This window comes from Antedon mediterranea, chromosome 1 (genome assembly GCF_964355755.1).
Source record: "Antedon mediterranea chromosome 1, ecAntMedi1.1, whole genome shotgun sequence".
In the NCBI taxonomy this organism is placed as follows: Eukaryota; Metazoa; Echinodermata; class Crinoidea; order Comatulida; family Antedonidae; genus Antedon; species Antedon mediterranea.
The window spans coordinates 4214892-4238418 of NC_092670.1; the positions used below are offsets into that span (position 1 = coordinate 4214892).

The 23527-nt window shown below is 32.4% G+C and overlaps 3 protein-coding genes across 4 annotated transcripts in view; 2 read left to right on the top strand and 1 right to left on the bottom strand.

Annotated features, from left to right (window-relative positions):
- The first annotated feature begins 3632 nt into the window (after nucleotides 1–3632).
- Nucleotides 3633–6756, top strand: LOC140051398 (patched domain-containing protein 3-like). The gene is made up of 2 exons (XM_072096607.1): nucleotides 3633–4464; nucleotides 4555–6756. Exons 1-2 carry the CDS (start codon nucleotides 3633–3635, stop codon nucleotides 6207–6209), a joined length of 2487 nt encoding a protein of 828 aa, XP_071952708.1. The 3' UTR covers nucleotides 6210–6756.
- A 1555-nt stretch (nucleotides 6757–8311) lies between these two features.
- On the top strand, nucleotides 8312–22976 carry LOC140054131 (coiled-coil domain-containing protein 60-like). The gene is made up of 17 exons (XM_072099016.1): nucleotides 8312–8364; nucleotides 9109–9457; nucleotides 10550–10725; nucleotides 11357–11426; nucleotides 12670–12794; nucleotides 13287–13334; nucleotides 13801–13998; nucleotides 14487–14597; nucleotides 14964–15072; nucleotides 16139–16340; nucleotides 16731–16824; nucleotides 17217–17289; nucleotides 17866–17969; nucleotides 18464–18601; nucleotides 18865–19020; nucleotides 19296–19485; nucleotides 19993–22976. Exons 2-17 carry the CDS (start codon nucleotides 9176–9178, stop codon nucleotides 20095–20097), a joined length of 2181 nt encoding a protein of 726 aa, XP_071955117.1. The 5' UTR covers nucleotides 8312–8364; nucleotides 9109–9175; the 3' UTR covers nucleotides 20098–22976.
- Nucleotides 22797–23527, bottom strand: part of LOC140054221 (small ribosomal subunit protein eS8-like) — a 225609-nt gene continuing 224878 nt past the window's right edge. For both annotated transcript variants that reach the window (XM_072099148.1, XM_072099140.1), the window contains exon 6: nucleotides 22797–22975. In XM_072099148.1, coding sequence (XP_071955249.1) covers nucleotides 22866–22975 — 110 coding nt within the window. In that variant the 3' untranslated portion in view covers nucleotides 22797–22865. The remainder of the gene's footprint in view (nucleotides 22976–23527) is intronic.

Sequence of the window (23527 nt, forward strand, 5' to 3'; positions counted from 1 at the left end):
CCCGCTTATTATTGGTTATTCTTTTTTGCTGCTCAACTGTGAAATTCTAAATGTGTTACACAGTTTCGAGCAGACACAGAGGCCTATATGTATAGTTATTATATATGTTTGTCTTAAAATACAACCTGCTCATCATTCCAAAAAATACAGACATACGTCATTATTTTCATAGTATAACCAATGATTTGTATTTGTCTATTCTACCATCTTGAAAGATGATAAACACCTGATATTAAGTGGTTCTATAAATCTAAATAATACATGAGCAAAGGCGTAAAAACGTAGCACTACTATAAGATAAAACAATACACAACAGGTTTAAGCAAAACAAATGAAAGGATTTAGATGACAAAATCATTATTAAATTATTGAATTCATTGTTGATTTAATCTGAGTTCATGTTTAAATAATTCAATGTAATGTACAACAACGGAGTTCATCAGAGAAAGAATAATATTAAGCGAGATAATTAAAACTACATTAAGTAAAGTTTGGTTAGATATTCTGGCGTGCTCATCAAGAAAAGTTTGAAATCAGGTTAAAATGTCAATTACCTATAGATCACCTGTTGGACCACAGTAATCGGGAGATGAAATGCAGAGAGGAGAAATCGGTAGGAGGTAAGAGAAGAACTGAGAAATAATTATGAGAAGTAATTATGAGTAATGATGGAATAAAACACCTTCAATAAAAAACTTCTTGAACTAGAAATGCCGTCGTCCATGAAGGTTTAGTATTTCAAGTACTTTCTTGGATATGCTTTTCCTTGTTAATACACCTTATTATCCTAGTTGTGTGTTTTTAGGTCAATGGGTTATACATTTTAAGAAAGCTAAGCATACTAGTGTTGTTACCAAGTGTCTTGAACAAATATGGGTCTACTTGAACTGAGTATCAAGTATAGGCCTAAGCGATTAAAAAATCATCAATTATCAACAACAATAATTACCCGAAAAAGGGATCACTACTTGGAAAAACAAACAAAGGGAAATTTCAACTCAAAACACTGAAAAGGCATATGTTGGAAAACAATGCAACTTCAAGGAAAAATCAATCATTAAGATTAATAAAAATTCTAATTAAATTTTACTAGTGTTTTGGCTCTAATAAAATGATGAGTAATGGTTATTTGGCATAACTAGAATATAGACAGTATAATAGTATTCAACACGTACAACACCCAGAGACGTCCTACAAAGTAAAATCTTAGAGTCAAAGCACTTCTGATGATCATACAATATTTCTTCAACAATACCAACAGTAAGGGTAAGTAAAGATTCGCCACCCGGCTTTCGGCCACCTTGCATCTTGCCAACTTTGGTATTTTGCAACCTGACCTGTTGCCACGGGCCTAGACCACAGAAAAAGGTGACCTAGACGAAAAATAACAATTGATAAGTTACAATAATGATTTTCTAAATCTGGTGGTACAATATCTTTTATAAATTTATGATATATTATGTGTAAAATTGAAAAAAATTTGTCTTTTTTTTGTAGACTTTATCTTTTTATCGTCCTGTGTAAACGGGCCTTAACCTATCTGATGTTTATTTTTATTTACATTTCAAACAATTACTTAATAAATAGTAGAAACATTAATAAAGGTATAAAAGGATAAAAAAAAGTATCAATATTGAACACGAAATTGCGATTTTCAATGACAATTTCTTTCTCACGAAAAGTTTAAAATCATAGATATTTTACTTTCAAATCTAATTCTTTTATTTGTAAAACTCTTTCCCATTACTTTGTAATCAACTAGAAATATTGTGAACACGTCTTTCAGTGACGTCAGATAATAACCATCACCTATATTATTCTTTTCTTTAACAACCTTCGGTTCTTTCAATTGTATTATTTGCGTGAAAATACTATGCAGATATTCAAGTAGGTGTGTTATTGTTATATTGTTATGTTTAAATCCGGATGACGTCACTCACAATAGTGAAGTATTCAGACTTGGCTATAATAATACGATTGGTCCACTAAACGACGACGACGAACGTACATGCGTAGTGCATTCAGGTCAACATCATAAATTAAGTCTGATTATAGGTTTCTGTGAGTCTAATGCTGTAATACACGAGAAATTCAGTAGGCCTACGGTAAGTACATATTATTCATTTACACAACCATTTCTGTGGATAAAAAAAAAGAATAATGTTTAGTAGGCCTACAAACGTCTGGATTTACATCGTATATTAAACGATTAAATGACGTTGTGTCGCGTTTAAATGTATGGAACTAATGGAATGGACCTAATTTATAGGTCCATTGTATATATTATATCGGTGCATAGTACGTATGCACCTAAATGCCAAAAAAATAATCGATATTAGGCCCTATACTACCTCAACAATCGAACAATCAAAGCCATTTTCGTAGAAATACTCACGTGAAGTATTTCATATTGGTATCTATCAAATTTAATTAACTGCGGCACAGAAGAAAACAAAAAAACCCTATTTTAAAAATTCGAGTGGTCCTATCTATAATTGTGTACATGCTTCATGGTCGATAGTATAAACTTTACAGTAAGCCAGAAGTACGTTATCTCCCGTATTCAAGTACAGATATATATGCTACAGTAAGGCCTACCTTAGGAATATAAGAATAGACCCAATAATAAAATGAACTACAATACAATGCACGTCATTTTTAATTTGATTTTTTATTTTCAATTTTATAGTATAAAATATTGTATAAAGCTTGGTTCCCACTAGAACGTAACGCAAGGACGTAAACGCAACGCAAGCGTTTTAACCAATGACAAGCGAAGTTATAGACAGTTAGCAATCACAAGCGAATAAGCCATCGCTTGTGATTGGTCAATTCACTTGCGTTGCGTTACGTCCTTGTGTTCCGTCGCTAGTGGGAACCACGCTTAATGCAGTACAACCCAACATTATTGTTCAACTTTCCATAATTATTTTTTTTATCTATAAACCATTGTTTACACAGAGAAAAGTGAAATAACCTCTTCCCTGGTAAACATGTCTATTTTATACTTTATACTACTTTACACTGTTTTTCTAAAGCGTGGTTCCCACTAGCGACGCAACACAAGGACGTAACGCAACGCAAGTGAATTGACCAATCACAAGCGATGGCTTATTTGCTTGTGATTTCTAACTGTCTGTAACTTCGCTTGTCATTGGTTAAAACGCTTGCGTTGCGTTTTTGTCCTTGCGTTACGTTCTAGTGGGAACCAAGCTTTAATAGTCAATCAGTACACCACATTTGTAAACAGTAAATGTCCGTAATGTTATTTATGGAATTAATATTGGTTGGCACTTTCTAAATTACGTAATTTTGGTATAACTTGCTGGTTGCTAACCCGAACTGACAGAATCCTCCGGTACTGAAGGAGAGATGAATATACAATGGTTTTCCCAGCTTCATCTTATGGTTACTGATCAAAATATGACATATTATTTTATTTTCAACTAACTCCCAATAACGTTGCGTTTTTTTGTTTTTTTTAGATTGTTTATTTTGTCAAAATGGTACACTTTGATTGTATTGCGAAGCCACTATCTGTATTTTTTGGGCGCTACGGCAGGTTTGTAGCTCGTTATCCCATCGTGTTTCTAATTATTCCTGTGATAATTACAATAATATTGGGTTGCGGTATGGTATACCTTGAAAAAACCACGGATGTAGAAGACCTGTTTACACCCAGAAATGGTCGAGGAAAAGATGAAAGAGATATTGTTGAAGATGTATTTGTCACAAAAAATAACCTTACTATCAACCGATTGACAACTTTGGGTCGCTTCGGACGGATGTTAATCGTTGCGAAGGACGGTGGAGATGTACTTCGAGATGATGTTATGTTGGAAGTGTATAGAGTACTTGAAACTGTACACAATTTTACAATTGATCATGAAGATAAGATATTAACTTTTAACGATATCTGCTTGCAGTGGTCAGGTGACTGCATTACGAACGATATTTCCTTGATTGCTCCAAAAGGCATAGAACGATCTATGGTCAATATTACATATCCGATATATAACGACTTATTTATTGGTTCTGCACTAGGAGGTGTGGAATTAGAAAGTGATGAAAAAACTGTTAGGACAGTCTATGTACTTCAACTAAACTTCTATCTTAGAGTTGATGATGAAATAGCTAACAAATGGGAAGACCGGTTTCTGGAAACCGTTGAATTGTTTACAAGTGATGAAATTGATGTTTACCGATACGCCTCTATGTCCATTGAACTTGAACTTGAGAATGCCAGTGACGAGGTATTTAGTTCGTTTACAATCGCGTTTACAATTATTATTAACTTTGCAATTTGGTCCAGCATTCGACTTGACAATGTTCAAAACAAACCATGGTTGGCTTTGATGGGAGTCGTGTCATCAGGATTTGGAGTTGTGTCAGCCTATGGGTTGCTGATGTACTGTGGAGTGCCATTTATAGATATTGCCGCCACGACACCTATTTTGATATTAAGTAAGTAAAATTACGAAATAGTCAATACTTTAAAATTATCATTATTTTATATTGTTAATTATATGTGTTATATTTTACTTTATTTCATAGGCATTGGTGTGGATGATATGTTCATTATGATAGCATCCTGGAGGAAAACGAATATTAGGGACACAGTTGAAGAGCGTATGGGGGAAGCAATGTCTGAAGCTGCTCTATCTATAACCATCACTACTGTTACAGACGCTCTTGCTTTTGGTGTTGGCGTCTTAGCTGTTTTTCCATCAGTACAAATTTTCTGTGCGTATACAGGACTGGCCGTTCTCTTTGACTATTTCTACCAAGTAACCTTCTTTGCAGCATGTATGGCAATAAGCGGTAAACGAGAAAGAGCAAATCGACATTATGGTACGTGCCTAAGAGTTAGACCGAACGACGAATCACCAAGCAAGTTTTATGCAATATGTTGCTCGGGAGGTCCATCTCGAAAGAAAAGTGATAATTCCAGAGAGGAATCTCCTCATGCTGTTATGATTTTCTTCAGAGACTTCTTTGGTCCATTTATCACTCATTCAGTCACTAAAGTCGTTGTAATCATCTCATATATAGCTTACATTGGGGTATCAATCTGGGGTATGACAGAGCTTCAACAAGGTCTCGACTTACGAAACTTAGCTTGGGATGATTCGTATGTGGCACCATATTACGATTTGGAAGAAAGGTACTTCACAAGTTATGGGCCAAATGTGTTCATTGTATTTCCAGAAGAACTGAATACCTTAGAGTCTAGTAATAATGAAAACTTTCTGGTCACATTAGAAATATTTGAGAATTCAGAATATACATATGGAGACAACTTTACTGACTGCTGGTTAACAGCATTCATGGGGTATCTTAATTCGCAAAACATATCTCAAGATAGCAACACCGATGTATTATTAGATGTCTTGAAGAACGAATTCATTGCTAATCCTTCATTCAAGCGTTTCTCTTTAGATGTTGTGTTTGGAGATGATGGAGATATCGTTGCATCAAGGTGCCTACTTATAACTCGAGATATAGATTCGTCGAATAGACAACGAGATATGATGACTGAAATGCGTGACAAGGCCGATGATTCAGATTATGACATCACAGTTTACCATCCAGCCTTTGTTATCTATGACCAGTACACGGCAATTTTACCAAACACACTACAAAATCTTGGTATTGCTCTAGCTTCAATGTTGCTAGTATCTTTGATCTTCATCCCTCAGCCTATTTGTTCTGTGTGGGTAGTGTTGTGTATCCTATCTATAGAGGCAGGGGTTATTGGGTTTATGAGCCTCTGGGATGTCAACCTTGACTCAATATCCATGATCAATATCATCCTATGCATTGGGTTCAGTGTCGACTTTTCAGCGCATATTGCTTACACATTTACAATTACAGAGGGTTTATCGAAGAACGCACGTGTTATAACTACACTATTTACATTAGGCATGCCGATATTACAAGGGGCTCTATCCACTGTGGCTGGGATCTCAGTACTATCAACTACAAATGGATATATCTTTCGTACTTTCTTTAAAACTCTGTTCTTAGTGATAGTGTTGGGTTTGCTACACAGTATGTTTTTTCTTCCAGTTGTCTTAACATTACTTGGAGGTAATTCCAAAAATGACAACAACGAAGTAGGCCTATCATCAGTTACTAAAAGCAAAGAAAAATCACTAGAACCCAATATTGTTGCTCATCAAAACCAGGCGTACGATGCACGTGAATGATATCAACACGGCAACAATTTATAAAATGTAACTTTGTAATGTATCTGGAACTATTTTTTAAACTCGAAACTTCCAAATTAAACACAATATCACAATTGCTATGTAACGTCCGATGCCAATTTCCACTTGGTTAAAAATAGATTCCAGGGCTAAAAATCTGCAATTCAAGTTGAATACTTCAACCGTGTATGCTTCAACCGAGCCCATCTTTCCATCTGACATCCAATGAAATAAAGTAGGCCCACGCATCTGAATACATTAAAAAAAAAGTGTAGGCCTAACACAAACTGATCCAGATTATCTGTGAATCGTAGGCCTATCCCGTGAGATGACACAATTGTTGGGATGGTATTTGTAACAATGAAAGGCCCATGTATCTTAGTGTATATGACATATTAACATTATTTTCAATATGTTTTTTTGTAAATTGTATATTATGACTAATCTCACTGTTCACTGTATATAAATAAATATATATTAATTTTATTAAATCGTCAGAGAATTTAAAAGCAAATGATATGCATGTAATGTAAATAAGGCTCACAAATGGGATAATTTGAAATAAACAATTAAATTTTTTTTTAAATTGAAATGTCTTTAAGTTTTTATTTTTATAGATAAAACTTCAAAAGTATATATTCTATAGACTTTTTGTTATTATTATCTTTATCTGTAATGATTATTATTTAATTTTTAATTTTTTTTATTATTAAAATTAGTTTCGCCCACAAAAGGAAAACAAATTGTAGGCGTTATATGAAATCACGAATTAGGCTATTATTAGAAATTATTTATTATTACGTTTTATACTATAAGGCCTCTCGTTTTCTTATTAATAAAAAGAAGACTTGTTCAGAGTTGTTAATTAGTTAATTAGCCACTGATTAACACCACCCTTGTTTCAAAGATGTATTGTAAATTAATTAAAAAATTAATGTGTAACATAATTACCACGTCGTAAAAACATACAATACAAAAGTACAAACGGTTTTTAATTATGTCAGTGATAACATTTTGTTGGCACACTGTTTATTTTTCAAAATGCCTCTTTTTACATTGTACAAGTAAAAACGAATAACAAAGTTACATACTGATATAAGAAAGCGGCAATTTTCAAAACAAATCTTCTATTTTTTTAATTCCCGGTGAACGGCGTATTTTTCGCAGCACTACACAACGATTTAGGAAAAACATGAAAAGGAACAACAGCCAGATCATCAAAGATGTTTTAGCATAAAATGTGAGGGAATCGGGTTGCGGACATCGACAAAAGATAGGTAAGAAAAGAATAACTTCTCCCTATTTCGAAAAAAAAAATCTTAACACAACCACCATAGTAGGCCTACTTCTAGCAAAATGAGTTACTTAAGTAAGTCCAGTTTACTAGATTATTCTTTCAAATACTACTGGATGAATGCAACTGAAACAGCTAGGTCCTAGTATCCTTTCCCAGATAAACTATAGAACGGTAAATTTGGCACAAAATGATCAATAGCAAATTTGTTTGCATTGCACCTGGCATTTAAAGGTCTATAGAGACTATTCGTTTTACATTTATGATGAAGTTGTTGACTCCAGTAGGCCTACTGTACGTATTTTAATTTACTATATCATTTGAGGCTCAGATTTCTTGATATTGTGTCAACAAACACCAACCCAACCAAGCCTGCCATCAACCAGGTGTACATAACCAGGAGTTCATTTGTATGTAAACAAAAGCAGCCTTTAAAATTCAATTGTGTGGTTAATGGAGCGAAGCATGACATTGTTTACTATTACCTAGCAACAAGTTGCTCGTTAACTCCGGTATAATCTACTTACTCCCCTAACATGAAAATATAATTTAAATATTTAAGTTAAAATATCACAAAGTAGGCTAAAAATGAAAATAAATATAATTTAAATTGTCCTTCTTATTAGCAGAATAATTTAGGTAAAACTATTCACAACTATTTTAACTTAAATGTGAAATTAAATTATACATCGGAGGGTGTACGTCTTTTAAATCAAATGGCTAATTTTGTCGAAGTACAAGACTTTTGAGCGAGTGGTAGCGGCTAACTTTTACTGTGGGACAACATGATTGTGAACTGGTAAAACCCGTTGTTTTTGTATATTTTGAAATTCATTGAATATGCACAACCTCAGTCATAAGGTATTTTTCTTGTAAAATCCGTGTTTTTGTTTTATAATGATCCTTGTTGATTTATACTGGAGTAAGTGACTGAGTGACTGTTAACCCGACCGATATGATCGTCTTGTTGGCCTACTACAGGATAGCCTAATCATCATGAAGCCTCAATCAAGTGTTCAGCGGAGTCTGTTGACTTAACTATAGGGCCTAACTTTGTCTGATTGCTGGATCAGTCCATGTGAATACTATGGTTTTAATATAAATTCAAAGGCAAATAACTGAAAAAATGACAATACTGTGGGTATCAGTGGCTGGATCTCAATGGAGATACAAAAAAAAAATCGAAAAGCTATTTTTATCAAAACGATAAAGTACTGTAAAACAGCCAGAAAAAAGTTAGCTGAGCTTTCGGGCAACACTAGCCCTTCATCAGTTGAAAGTGAAGGAATTTGGATACGTCATGGTTTTAATATATGTACATTTTATTTTTATATAAAATAAAAAGCTTGTTTTAGTTTAGAGTTAAATGTTATTTAATGACAATTTTTTTTTATTGCATTACAAAATTACTTTTGGACTATAAGACGTGCTGAAAATTATTAAAATGCTGGTTTGTGGTCATACTAATCTTTGCCCTGTAGGACACGGTATCGCACGGTATGGTTGTACGATATAAAATGTAATTGTATAATTTTGTAATTGATAATATTCAAACTAACATTAATATTTTTGTTAATTTTTTTTTTTAAATATTGTACAATCTAGATATAGTGTTGCATCCTAATCATAAAGTATGAATTTTGTGAAATCTGTTAATTGATGTCAAACAATAATGTCACCTAAGCAAAAAGATCCAAGAACTTACATTCAAGTGAAACCTCTTCCTACTGAATCAGACCAGGGTAAGCATGTGTTAGCCCGTTCGGACACGCACTATAATTGCGCCGTTCCAACAAGGGAAACCGTTTTTCAACAAAACTTTACAAGAAGAAAGAAGCAGAGAAATGAGCAAGGTTACAATTCTGTTAATTATGAAGCATATAAACTTCTCGGAGAGCCTCTATACCTGGATGAGAAAAGGTTTATTCTGCATGCATTAGGACAATTGGATGAGGTAAAGCAATGTTGAATACGGTATATAATATAATTTAATAATTATATATTATAATTTGAATACATATGGTTTCTTGTTAATTCTTAATACTAGAAAACAATACATAGTGTTATAAACATGTAAACATTATTCTTTTTAGTCTTTTTTTCAGTACATTTTGATTGTCTAGTTTGTCAAACTAAATAAGAAACTTTTATAGTCTTTATTATAACAAACCATGACATTTTGGCATTTGATTGGTTAAAAATGTGTCACATCACAAGCCGTTCATTATTTGCACTAATAAACGATGAACATGACTATTGAACATTCAACTTTTTGTTAACATTTTTTATACTTTTCACCACATAAGACTGTTGGGACATATATAGTTTGCACCTTCATTAACTGTTTTATTCCACGCTGTCTTTTTGAATAGTCTAGATTCACTGTCTTGACTATGATCTGGGTTCATTAACAATTTAGATTAGACACAGTATAGTGGATTTGAAACACATAATGAACATTGTTCTGTATGCTGTGAATTCCATTCATTGAAAGATTGACTTCACTCTATGATAATGCATGGTTCTATAAAACACCATGTTTTACAGATGGTAAATTGTGCAGCAAATAAAAAAACAGTGTAATATACAATACAAGACTTAGACAGCCATAAGAAACCACAAAGCGTAAAATAAATACCGTAAATTAACCACACATTAAACAAGTAATCTCTAATTAAAATGCGTAATAAAAATTATCAATTATTTGTGAATTTAACATAGCAATCAAATGCTTCAACAAGCATCATTGTCATATTCATTATACAGTATTTTTTTTTAATTTATCGAGTGAGTTGTATTAGAAAGAAGATTTGATGTTGCTAGGTAGCTCAACCTTGGGGAATTCAATTTAAATAATTTATTTAAAAGCAAATAGAGTAGTTTGTTACTAGTAGTCAATATGTTAATTGTATTGTAAACAGTTTATCTGATATGAAATTTGCACTGCACCATCTATATAGTTCTGAAAAGAACTGTTGAGTTGCCATGCAAACCTTTAAACTATATGATTATTTGTTTAATATATTATATATTATTTATGTTTTAGAATAATATTGAAGACTCAGCTAGCAGTACTGATGAAGAAGAAGAGAAAAAGAAAGACAAAGAAAAGAAAGATTCAACACCTGGACATAAGGAGACCTTAGCTCCTAAAAAATTCGTCCTTACAAGACGGACAAATAAAAACCAGAAATCATTATCAAAAGAAGTTGCTTCTGGAAGGTTTGGAAAAAGTTACTAATTATTAATTTGTTGTCATGTGATTCATTTCAAATTATGTAGAATTCATGAGATACTATTATGATTATCATTGTTCACTTATAATCACTGTATGTACAGAAACAGAAAAAAAAACATAGTCAACTTTTATTCTAAATATACTGTAATGTTGAACGTTAAGTTAATCGCGAAGGGTCTGGCAACAGAAGATCGTAATTAATACAGTACCTATATATTGTGTTGACATGGCATGAAACACTTCTGACTGCCTCCTTCAAACCTCATGTTTTTCTTTGTGCCTTGTTTATATTATTATGATGGATTATCCGCTCGCAAGATGTGAACGCGGTAATAATGTATTTTATTATGAAAGCGATTATGCAAATTTACATTAAATAAAAGTGACTGATACGAAGATACTGATTGCAAGTTGAGAGTTTAACAGTGAACGTGTTGATTATTAACACAGTAGTATTAAAAGAATAACTTGCATTTTAAGCCAAGATGATGATGAAAAAGTTGTAAAGTTATGCAGATTGCAAATTTTATTATTATATTTTTATTATTTGTTGCGATATAAATGTTATTACAGTTCAAGTGTAATTCTGATTTAAATTATGTTTATTTATTATAGGAAAATGGTACAATCAGCAAAACTTGGCCATGGTGTATTTAGTATAATTCGTCAGAAAGATGAAGCAAGGGTGAGTAAGCATGTACTCAATAGATTTTACACATTATACAATCTATTGAAAAAAGCTATCCCTATTCTAGATAGGTGAAAAGGGAATAAAACATAGGAAAGGAGGATAATACTTGTACGCATTATGAACTGTTTATTCTCTGGTATAATCCCACCCCTACAGTAGAACATGAAATAGGGTCAACTTAGGAGTGTAGGACTATACCCGGGGAAACCATGGTTCAGGAAAAAAGTGATTGTTAAAGCTTGTAAAAACTCATCTGAACTGGCTGGAGAGAGGCCTACATCCAGACCAAAAGTCAATACTGAGACTACACCCGAATGAGCTGTCTAGGAGTTACAGCTGTTGCTACAGTACATTGACTGGCACAACCAGCGATAATCATCATACTCTCTGTGACATTTCTGAGTTGGTTTGAACTACTCTAGGTCCCAGTACATCACTAGCAGGGAGTGGTGTATGACTCTAAAGTATTGTCACCTGGCATAAACAGGCCACTGTGTGGTTGACCCCTTTCAGAAAAAAGCAGACCTCTGACAACCAAAAGAACTCTTTTTAGTATGGCCCCAGCTCAATTTTTGAACAGATCTGACCTCATCTCGTTGTAGTACATTAAGAACTATTAAAACCTCTCGACATTACAGTGACTACTGTATAATGTAAGCTTTATTTGGAGTATAACTGTTGAAATGCTTATGGCTTATAAAATGAAGGATATAGAATCTAAAAGAACATTCAATAAAATAAAGATTGAAACAGATTAAAATGTGCAAGATTTTTGTTAAGTGGCTTGAGTTAGAATAAAAAATAATTGATATATAAAGACTACTTAAAGACTACTTTAAGTTCAATAATTCAACTCCATTTATAAACAGATCCTAGTTACTAAGCCAAGAGGCGTTCACAGAAAAAAAAATGTATAAAAATTCCCAAATGCAAAAATAAATCTTTAGTTTAAGCTGTTCAGATTATGATAAAGCCTGGTTTTCATTATTTAGTTTATTCTTTACTTCGGCTGAATTATATTTTTAGTAACATTCAGTTACAAGGTTTAAAAGTATTTGAAGTAATACTTAAAACTTATCAGTATTATTTCGATTTAGAAGCATACTCCTTGACTTTGCCAATTAATCATCTACTGTATGCAATAACTACCGACGATGATGCAGTTTTTATATGGAAATCAGGCTTAACAAGTTTGTGTAATATAATTATTAAATTTAGTAATATTTTATTAATCCAGAGGAATGCAAAAGAAATAGAAAGGCTGAAGAAAGAAGAGCAAAAAAGACGAGAATGGCAGCCAGCATCGCAGGATAGTTCTGAATATGAGACTGATGATGATCTTAATCATGACATTGAACTTAAGTAGGAATAATAATGTTGCTTGGTGCAATATTTGATACAATATTTCATAGCATACAGTAAATACAGAATAGACTATACCAAATAAATATTTTGTTCAATGCCTAATTAAAATCTGTCACAAATGTCTTCATTTTGTTTATTGATAGAGACATTTTTTGCTATGAATAATATACCAAACTCTCATTAAATGGTATACTTGTGACATGAAACCAAAAAGCGTAAATGTTTCTTCTATAAAGTTCTCTAAATATATTATCATCTCTTGTTTTTTAAAGTTCAATGTGCTAAAAAAGTGGAAAGTGGTTTATTTTGTTATTGTCATACGTAATTTAAATATATCAGTAAATTTAGTTGAGACCAAAAAATACTTATGATCTTCTTTGTATTTTATATACTGTACAGTAATCACTCTAACACTCTAGATGTATTATGGATAATTGTTTTTATTTTTCTTACTATTATTATTTTTAAATATGTGGTTTTAATTTTCAGAAATTACTTTTTAAAAAGCGGAAGAAAAAGTGTAGTTTTTTCATCAGGGTAAGTTTGATATTTTTAATGTAGAACAAACATGTTTTGTATCCATTGTTAAATAAGTATTTATGTAGTTATGATGTGTGTTAATTTTGTTTTGTTTCATACAAGCATTAAGCTTTCTGTCCTTCTGTTTCTGTGTCATATTTAGAAGTGCTATTCAAGATTTTTAGCTTTAGATATGTAAATGTCAGAGAATAGCAGTACTGTAACTATTGGCTGAATTGCGCCAGATGTGAACATTGGACCGTCAGTCCTTTCTGAAAATTATAGTAAAAGTTGGCCGAAGCTTGAACGTGGGCCAACTTTATGACTTGGTTTACAGTACCCTGTTTTACTTAGCTACTATATTATTTACCTAATAAATGGGTGTGTTTCAGTACATCTCCTAGTTAGATTTGCCAGATTCTTATATATTTCTATTGTATTTATAGTATACAGATATATTTATATATTCATTATTTATTAAAAGTTCCGAACAAGGCAAGTTTGAAGAGAAGGAAAATACATCTGACAAGTCTTTAAATAGTGATATAGTCTGCAAGTCACCTAATACAGTCCATAAAAGAAGAAAGTGTAAGAAGAAAAAGTTATCTGAGCCTCCTCGTCCGTACACACCATACACTGCAAACATCAATTGTGGAATGCCACATACAGATTCTTCTGAAAGGCAAGTTGCTACACATACAAATTGCAGCATCAAATCATCTCTTTTGTTGTATCATTATCATATCATTTGGTGAGCTTGTTCATCAATTGGTGAGCTTGTTCAGATTCGACTGCTCTGGCAGAGAATACAGATCTTAGGTTTCTAATGCAGATTTACAAAATGTGTAAAAACATTCTGAGAAATTCAAGTTTGAATAATTACAATTCAAAAGATTTGCAAGGAAAAGATTTCTCACGGTAATAATGAATTCGCTTGGATAAAGTGTAGCCAAATAATTAACAAAATTATAAGTAAAGAGCTCTACGTACATTTTTAAATATTGAAACAAATTTTTTTTTAAATCACAAATTTTGTTGAATTAAAATTCATTTGACGAACCAGACATTTTTGGTTCAGCCTAAATGATGTCTAGTTTTTAGACAGTAAACTGCCGTGCCATGTAAAAATTCCATATTTTATTTTTAAAAATACTTTCAATAATTTCATAGGAGAGCAATTTTCCGTCAACTATGTGCTCTGAACTGGCTACTAGAAGCAATGATGAGTGAGCCTCCAGGTGCAATGATGCCAATCTCCTTATGTTGGAACATCAAATATAAGTAAGTAATAGGATTGTTATATTCAATAGTCATACGCAATTTAATGCATTGGTTTGAAATTTCACCCAGGTGAATTGACTATTTTTCCCCAGGTTAAAGCTGCATTCACATCTCACCCGGATTCGGTCTGGTGCCCTGAGAAAAATATCGTGGAAAATGGGTTCAATGGTAAATTTTTACGATTTGAATCTGTACCTGATTCGAACTCCGAATTTGTAGCGATGGATCAAGAAGCCCTTTCTTTTTTAACTTGAGTATTCAAATTGTAACAAATTGTTACATTAATCAAGAAGAGAACACTCACAATTTAATTTAATGTTTTAAATGATAATTTTACTAAAACGTTGATATTCATTTTTATTTCAGGGAACTTGAACAAAGTACATTTTGTAAAACAACTTTAAAAAAATTGAACAAAGATAAAGCCCACGAAACCATATGGATGCATTTTGTAACTAATCCTGTTGAACATATTGTAAGTGTAATCTGTAATACAACATACTAATGCAGTAATATTGTATCCTAAAATTTATAGATTTTAAAGATGAAAAATTAAAAGATAATTAAGATTAATTAAATCAGACTTTGAATAAGATATTTTGTAGTTTGAATAAAGTGAATCACTTCCGTAGAAAAAAAACGGAAACAAATAATATTTTTACATAAAATAACATGATAAATGGTTAAATTCAACCAAAAATTCATTGGCTGGCAGCCAATTTGACAATTTTTTGCTTTAAATTTTAATTTTCGATTCAATTTTCCAATTACAGTACTATTATGTGACATTAAAATTGCATATTCAACAACAATGTGTTTAAATTTTTTTTCAGGGGGACAATACATCTTTAACATATTGTATTTTTTGCCACACCTGGCCTTTAATATTATATAGTAAATATATTGTATGCCTTTTTATTTAACTGGATCTTCAATTGGAATTTTATATTTAGTTTTCCAATATGGATATTACTACTCGATCAAAAGTAAGCAACCACGACATGTTTTGAATATCTTGTTTGAAGTGGTTTGAAATAATTTATTTGTTTTGTTTTCCTAAACTTAACTTATAAGCTCTATGTTTTCTTATGTTCTACACAATTCAATCTACAATTGAAATTTTCTAAATAATGTGATCTCAATCAAAAAAACTATAATATTAATATCTTTGATGAGCCGGAATGGAGTTTTTTATGATTTAAAAAAATTGATAATCATGAATTTCTTTTAGAATGTTCTGTCAATTTTAGATAAACACATTCTTTCCAATTCAGCTTTGTCACTAATGTTGTAAGCAATATGCTAGTATACAAATAATGAATGTTTATTATTCAACGATTGTTTAATAGTGCATATTATATTATTGCACGCCATGTGACCCACAATCGTCCAATCAAATGACAGGAATTTATTTAAGTGTTATATATTTATCTTTATGTTAGCCTATGATAAGTTTTAAAGTAGTAAGTAATATCAACTCAAAACAAAGGAAGGCCTTATTACATTACATTAAAAATACACCTAATTGTTGTTTTATTTAGGGAACAAAAACAGCTGGTAGGTTAAGTACATTAACGGCTACAACGCGGTTTTATCGAAGTGCTAGACGAGTGTCTACAAATGGACCAATTCAAGTACCTAGTAAAGCTCTGTCTGTTGTTTCAAGTTCATCCCCAACATCAAACATGTTTGCAACAGCACAGCCAGAAGAAACTACAAAAAAGGCTGTAGAAGATGAAAAGGGTATAGGCTTTTAATTACATTCTTACATACATGCACAATTTGGATTAAAATAAACTTGTGAATTGCTTTTCAATGGGGGTATCCCAACCATCTACCACTATCAGTGTTAAGCTCTGTCTACACTATCAAATTTGGGCACATCACACTTTTTTTTGGTCAAACTACACTAGATAGTGTAGACAAAGCTTAAACTAATGTTTTGGCCCTGTGGAAATGTATTACTGTGAACTGTTAATTTTGAAGGCAATCACTGCTCTGTGAAATAACTCTTAAAATAAACATGCTTTCACAAATTAAAGTTTTCCGACAGTAAAACCTATGTTAATTTGACATTTAAAAACATTTATAGAACTTGAGGTTTAAACTTTATTTTTTTTATTCCCTATGCAGCTATAAATAGCTCACTGATAAATATTCAAGAAGACACCAAATATCACGATGAAAATGATCCAGAAGCTACTAGCCGAATTGACAAACGGGAAAGGTGAAACTATTATTCATTATTTTGAAAGCGCCTTTCTAAAGATGATCAAAGTACTGTAATTAACAAAATCAACAACATAAAAAATTTATAAATGTGCTACTTAGGAAACAAAAAAAAACACAAGAACTAGGAGCCTATGTATTGACCAATTATTTATTATTCATTATTTATAAAGTGCCAATCACACTTAATTGACATATTTCCCTTAAATATTAAGTATTTCACTTTAACTCAATAAAATTGTATTCAATCAGGAGATTTTTTTAAATGTGTGTGTTTCCCTAGCCTAAGTGTAGACTAGCAAATTTCCAAGGGGATGCTATCCCTAGTTTAGGAACATGCAATTTATAATAATTGGTAACCATTTAACAGTATTTTGTTTTTCTCTGTAGGTCAGCTTCAATGGTTAGTAATAAAAGTAATCATTGCAATCCGCAGAAATATGTCTTCAAAAAGCAATTATCTGTAAGTACAAATTTAGTTTTTAATGTATTGTACATGTAATAAGTTTAATTAATAATTAATATTTTTAATTTGATATAGAATTTATTTTTCAGCTGTCAGAAGCATGTATTCATGAAACTAATAACAAAATTTAAGATACCTTAGTTTAAAACTAAATTATCTTTATTTCCAAATAACAGCATTTATTCAATATGTTTAAGAATTGTAGAAATGTCAGTTTTAACCAAAAGTTGTATTAGTAAGCCCGATCCTATCATCTTTACATTCTATCCCATCAAATTCAAAAGTACATCAACTTGCTCATTATATAGAACTAGTCAATTTTGAGCAGCCTTACTATCTGATTTCGGAAAAATAAATTATCATCTATACTTTACCGATGTATCTACCAATGTTCTAAAATGAAAGAAATTCAATCATTTTATTTCACAATGCATCATATTCAGATTGTCAGTAACAAATACAATGTTCTTTTTCGTCAATCGTGGAACTGTGATTTTTATGTCCTAATAGTAACACCAGAATGGTAAATTGGTCTTTGCAATAAAATTATTAAAATATATTGTAATTTTGTAGAGGCAGCAATTGGAGGAACAGGATAAGGTTCTGAAAAAGAAGACACCTAATGTGCAAGTTGAAAAATGGGTAAAGTCTACTAACTGGAAGCGAAGGTCAACAAGGTCAGTTAAACATGTTAATATAGTATACAAATAATGAATGTTTATGCATTGAAAAATTGACTGCTTTATTTTTAACCAGGCAAAGCTGAGTTGAAAATACAGCAGTAAATCATCGAATGAAATATTCTCTCCATTCAAAGAATACAAAACATTTATTAAATATTTTATTAAATATTTTTTTTCCCGAATTGAGTTTGGCTTCCCTATACTTCCCATCAAATACAATAAACATGCCTAGGCTAATTATTTATGCTCATATTAATTTTAAATAAAGTGTAGTCCTAGGCTATTTTTCCTTCAAAATAGGCAATATAATTTCAAAATAATGTTTTTTCTGAATATTTGTTATGGATGCGCGAGAAACAGCCAGGTATGCGTGATGCATAAAAAAATTGGCCCTCATGCGTGAGACTCGTGCATTATGCATGAGAGTTGGCAGGTGTAGATTTCTTTTTAGTTGTATTGTTGGTAAATTAATGTTTTTCTGTATTTAGTGCACCTGCCCAAGATTTTAAAATGGTGCTACCTAGCAAAAAATATTCTTACCTTCCTGTTGACTTGAGGTTGAAGTTTGGAGATGTTGTGGAGGATAAAGATTTGATGCTCCATGATCAACTTGAGGCGATGGAAAAGTAAGTAATGTATTACTTTGTTCATGAGCAGTGCCGAAACGGCTATGAGTGCTCAATGGCTAAACCCAGAGGCCCTGGAGCTTATGGGGCCCCTGGGCAGTTCCCAAAGAAAAAACAGGCATTAAATATGTCGAAAAAGGCTAAAAACACTTTCAAACATACATAAATTAAACTAAAAAGTTGTGTCCTGTAAATACAACTACCACTAAAAATGCTTTTGAGTGAGCCACACAATGCAAAATTAATAAATTGACTATTTTCAGAAAAAGGCTTTGGAGAAGTGAGGAAAAATTTAAAGCTATCAGTACAAAGCTTCATATAAGTACACAACTTGATGAACTGAAAAAAGCAGGACAAGACCCTGAAGAAACTGCAGAGGAGAAGAAGAAAAAGAAAAAAGGAGAAAGTGAATGCAAATGGTTAGGTTACAAAATGATAACAAACCATAATTTCTATGTATATTTATGGAAGTAATTTTCCACTAATGAATGAATGTAGTTTAGGTCAGTAATTGATTGGAGTGGAGTAATGAAAACAATGTGGTGTTTGCAGGTTTTGCCCGGCAGAGGAATGGGTCCCTATATGCAACCTGAAAAGCAAAATAAAAAACAAATTACAAAAACTGTATATAAATCAAATGAGAAGAAAAAGCTATGTATTAAAAAGTTTTAAATCATCTACTTTTTTTCTACAGGTTCCATACTTTGAAGGAAAACCTTTCTCAAGATATTATAACTGAAATGCAGTGCAGTGCAATTATTGACAAATTGGAAAGTATTGGTAATATTGAGAGTAGAAAGGTAACACCACAGAAGTTCCTTAGTGTTCTATCAGGACTTAGGCACTGGGAAATGTGTTCACCAGATATAAGTGCAGCAATAGAGGTGAGCTTACAACTGCCATAAACGGCCACTTTACATTGCGTTTACGTCCTTCACCTGGGAACGACGCTACAACACTGAAAAGCACTGTGTATAAGCATGGAGATGTTAGCACCACAAATAATAATAATAATACCTGTAGTTCATTCTTATATAGCGCACATATTCAAGCTCTCAATGCGCTGCACATTATTACCCTGGTCATTTTGGATCAAACACGTATGGAAACATACTCCTACGTATGGAAACATAGCTAGTAATCAGCACAAAGTTGTGTCTTGATCTAACCCGTACTCATTTTATACACCTGGGTGGAGGCAGGCAAATGTAAGTAAAGTCTCTTTCCTAAGGATACAAGCAATGCAGTGAGATTTGGATTCGAACCACGATCTCACAATCAGTAATCCAACGTCCAACACACTGCACCACACGCATAATGTTTATTATGTTTTCTTATGTAGACGTCGCCATTTCCATTATTATATTAAAAATATTTATTTTCATTTTCAGTTTATCAGGGAGAATGTTGTCAATATGAGTATTGAAGATTTTGAGAATTGGTTTCAGTCTGAGATGCCGAATATATTGAGATCCCAGAGTGCTCCACCAATTTAAAGTTGCACGAAATGTTTACGTACCTATTAAGGTCGAACTCTATAGAGGGTGAACTCCTAACAGGGAAGTGATTCTAACAGGAAGTTTACACGCGCAATACAGGCGTAGTAGTGCGCAACTGTGTAGGACGCATGACTAACGTATTGATTGTTCAGTCATGGTCTCACGGCCCTGTATTGTAGTTCGCTCTCTAGCCAGTTAATACCTCAGTGACTATACCTCAAATACCATATGCATAAAATCTATAATTACATATATAGATACTTGAAGTGTACCTGCTGCCAACTGAAAAGCAGTCCATCAATACAAAATGATTTAAAAATTATATTGACACATAATTTACTAGCAAAATAGTATAACGTATTCAGAAAGGAAGAAAATAATACATATATTTTCAATTTAAATGCTTTTGAAAATCAGGTTGGATTTGTTGAACTAAAAGAGAAATGAATCGAGAGCACTGATTACATTATGTTTTTTTATATATCCAAGATCAAATGGTATTGCACAAATGTTTATTTTAATTTTATAAATATTACAAATATGTAGAGGTCTAAATTGTTACATTTAGAGGTTTTTTAATTGTGTAAGACCCCATGATTGGGTCCTGGGCCGCTGCAGGATCATCACAAAGACCCCATGATTGGGTCCTGGGCCGCTGCAGGATCATCACAAAGACCCCATGATTGGGTCCTGGGCCGCTGCAGGATCATCACAAAGACCCCATGATTGGGTCCTGGGCCGCTGCAGGATCATCACAAAGACCCCATGATTGGGTCATGGGCCGCTGCAGGATCATCACAAAGACCCCATGATTGGGTCATGGGCCGCTGAAGGATCATCACAAATTATACGTTAAAATGAAATCCACAATCACTGCTTTATATTTTAAAATAAAGTTCATTTATAGATTATTATTATTATTTACAGTAGGATAGTGCAGACCACAAAATATAATGATCCTTGTGAGTGATAGTAGTACTAGTATATAATGATCCTGGTGAGTGATAGTAGTACTAGTATATAATGATCCTTGTGAGTGATAGTAGTACTAGTATATAATGATCCTGGTGAGTGATAGTAGTACTAGTATATAATGATCCTTGTGAGTGATAGTAGTACTAGTATATAATGATCCTGGTGAGTGATAGTAGTACTAGTATATAATGATCCTTGTGAGTGATAGTAGTACTAGTATATAATGATCCTGGTGAGTGATAGTAGTACTAGTATATAATGATCCTGGTGAGTGATAGTAGTACTAGTATATAATGATCCTTGTGAGTGATAGTAGTACTAGTATATAATGATCCTTGTGAGTGATAGTAGTACTAGTATATAATGATCCTTGTGAGTGATAGTAGTACTAGTATATAATGATCCTGGTGAGTGATAGTAGTACTAGTGTGTAAATTGTATGTTTTATATCATGATACTACAAATTAAAACTATTCAGGGAGTTGTGTTCTCAAAGTAAAAATATTTTCTGTAAATATTCATCAAAGTGCGCCAAATTCAATTATCAAGTTTTATTGATAAGTGTGTGATTTGTAATACTACTATACTACTAAATGAACATTCCATCTGAAAATCTTTTAAATGAGCTGACTATTTTTTATAAGTATAGTTGTAAATAAATGTTCTTAAAATAGTGATATATATTATTATGCAATATTATACAATATGCAATTATTTCAAGATTGATTTAAATCGTAATACAGTAGTATGTTATTTATAGTTTTTATTTTGTTTGTGCATCTAAATTTGAGTTTGATTTAATATCTCAAAAGAACAAATTAAGAGTGACAGAAAACTAGTTGAATTCACTGACCGAGAGTATTTGACCGATAAGCCATTTTGTTTCTATGCTACAGTTTCACAAGGGAGGAGTGGTTTTAATTGTATTAAACTACTGTGGAGTAGCTTTGCATCAGGGAGTTGTGTAACTGGTTAGATGTTTTGCCCTTCTCTGACATAATTTGTACTATATATTGAGAAGTGGTTGTCACTATTAAAAGAGGTGTTTGAGGGAAAATAAAAAGTACTTTTTAATAATATAGTATTCGTTTTTATGTATTTTGCAGCATATTTATATTGTGAGATAAGCTATTACTTCTAGCACGGGCCCCAGTTATTGTCAAATAACTGAATGTGTATGAATGAATGAATAAATGGGTGTAAACTGGATATTTTTTAATTTGAGAGTAAAAATAATTGTGGGCCATACATCAAACAATTATACTGTACATACACAAGATGCGAATGTTCGCTACTGCATTACAGTTTATTAAAATCATCATCTAGACACATGGTTATCATCATCTAGACACATGGTTATCATCTAGACACATGGTTATCATCATCTAGACACATCATCATGGTTATCATCATCTAGACACATGGTTATCATCATCTAGACACATCATCATGGTTATCATCATCTAGACACATCATCATGGTTATCATCATCTAGACACATGGTTATTATAAACTGTAAAGAGTGTAGGGATAACCGGCGAAATTGTCTGTCAACAAAGTGTTCTGTCGGCCACATGTCCTGTAGACCTAAATGTCTGTCGACGAAATGGCAATCCATGAACCCCCGCCTCAAATGGGAGAATCCCATCACATTTCTATTCAAATCATCACTACATACATTAACACAAATGATTAGAAACAAAATGAAACATGAAAACACATACTGTATCACCATCAGGGTATTTTTAATATGAACATTTTTTTTTAGCAGATTACAGCTGATTAGTTATTTACTTTCCCTTCTTTGCTTTGATCTTTCGTAAGTAGAACTCGAGTTCTTTGCCCTCAAGAATGTAACCATCGGCTCGTCCACATTGTCCTGGTCTAGAAGCAATACAAGCTGGCAAGAAAAACAAAAGGACGACATTATTATAAGTGACAACATTTAAAGCTCTGTCTACACTACCAAACTTTATGCGACCAAAAAAATGTGATGTAACCATATATGGACATGATGTCATATCATTCCCATACTTAAGCATATCCCTACCATATTTGGACATGATGTCATATCATTCCCATACTTAAGCATATCCCTACCATATTTGGACATGATGTCATATCATTCCCATACTTAAGCATATCCCTACCATATTTGGACATGATGTCATATCATTCCCATACTTAAGCATATCCCTACCATATTTGGACACATCACCTAGTTTGCCTGAATAAATAATAATAGTGTAGACAGAGCTTAAGATTTACCCCTACATACACAATACAATTTTTTCGCAGTCAGCGTAACTATGATAAAATCATCATCAGGGCGACAAAGAGTGCCAAAACAACACTGAACACGCCCATCTGAATATTTTCAAATACTCATCATTCTGCCTTTTCCAAAACAAAGTATTAATAGTAACTTTTTCAATTATTAATATCTTTCCTA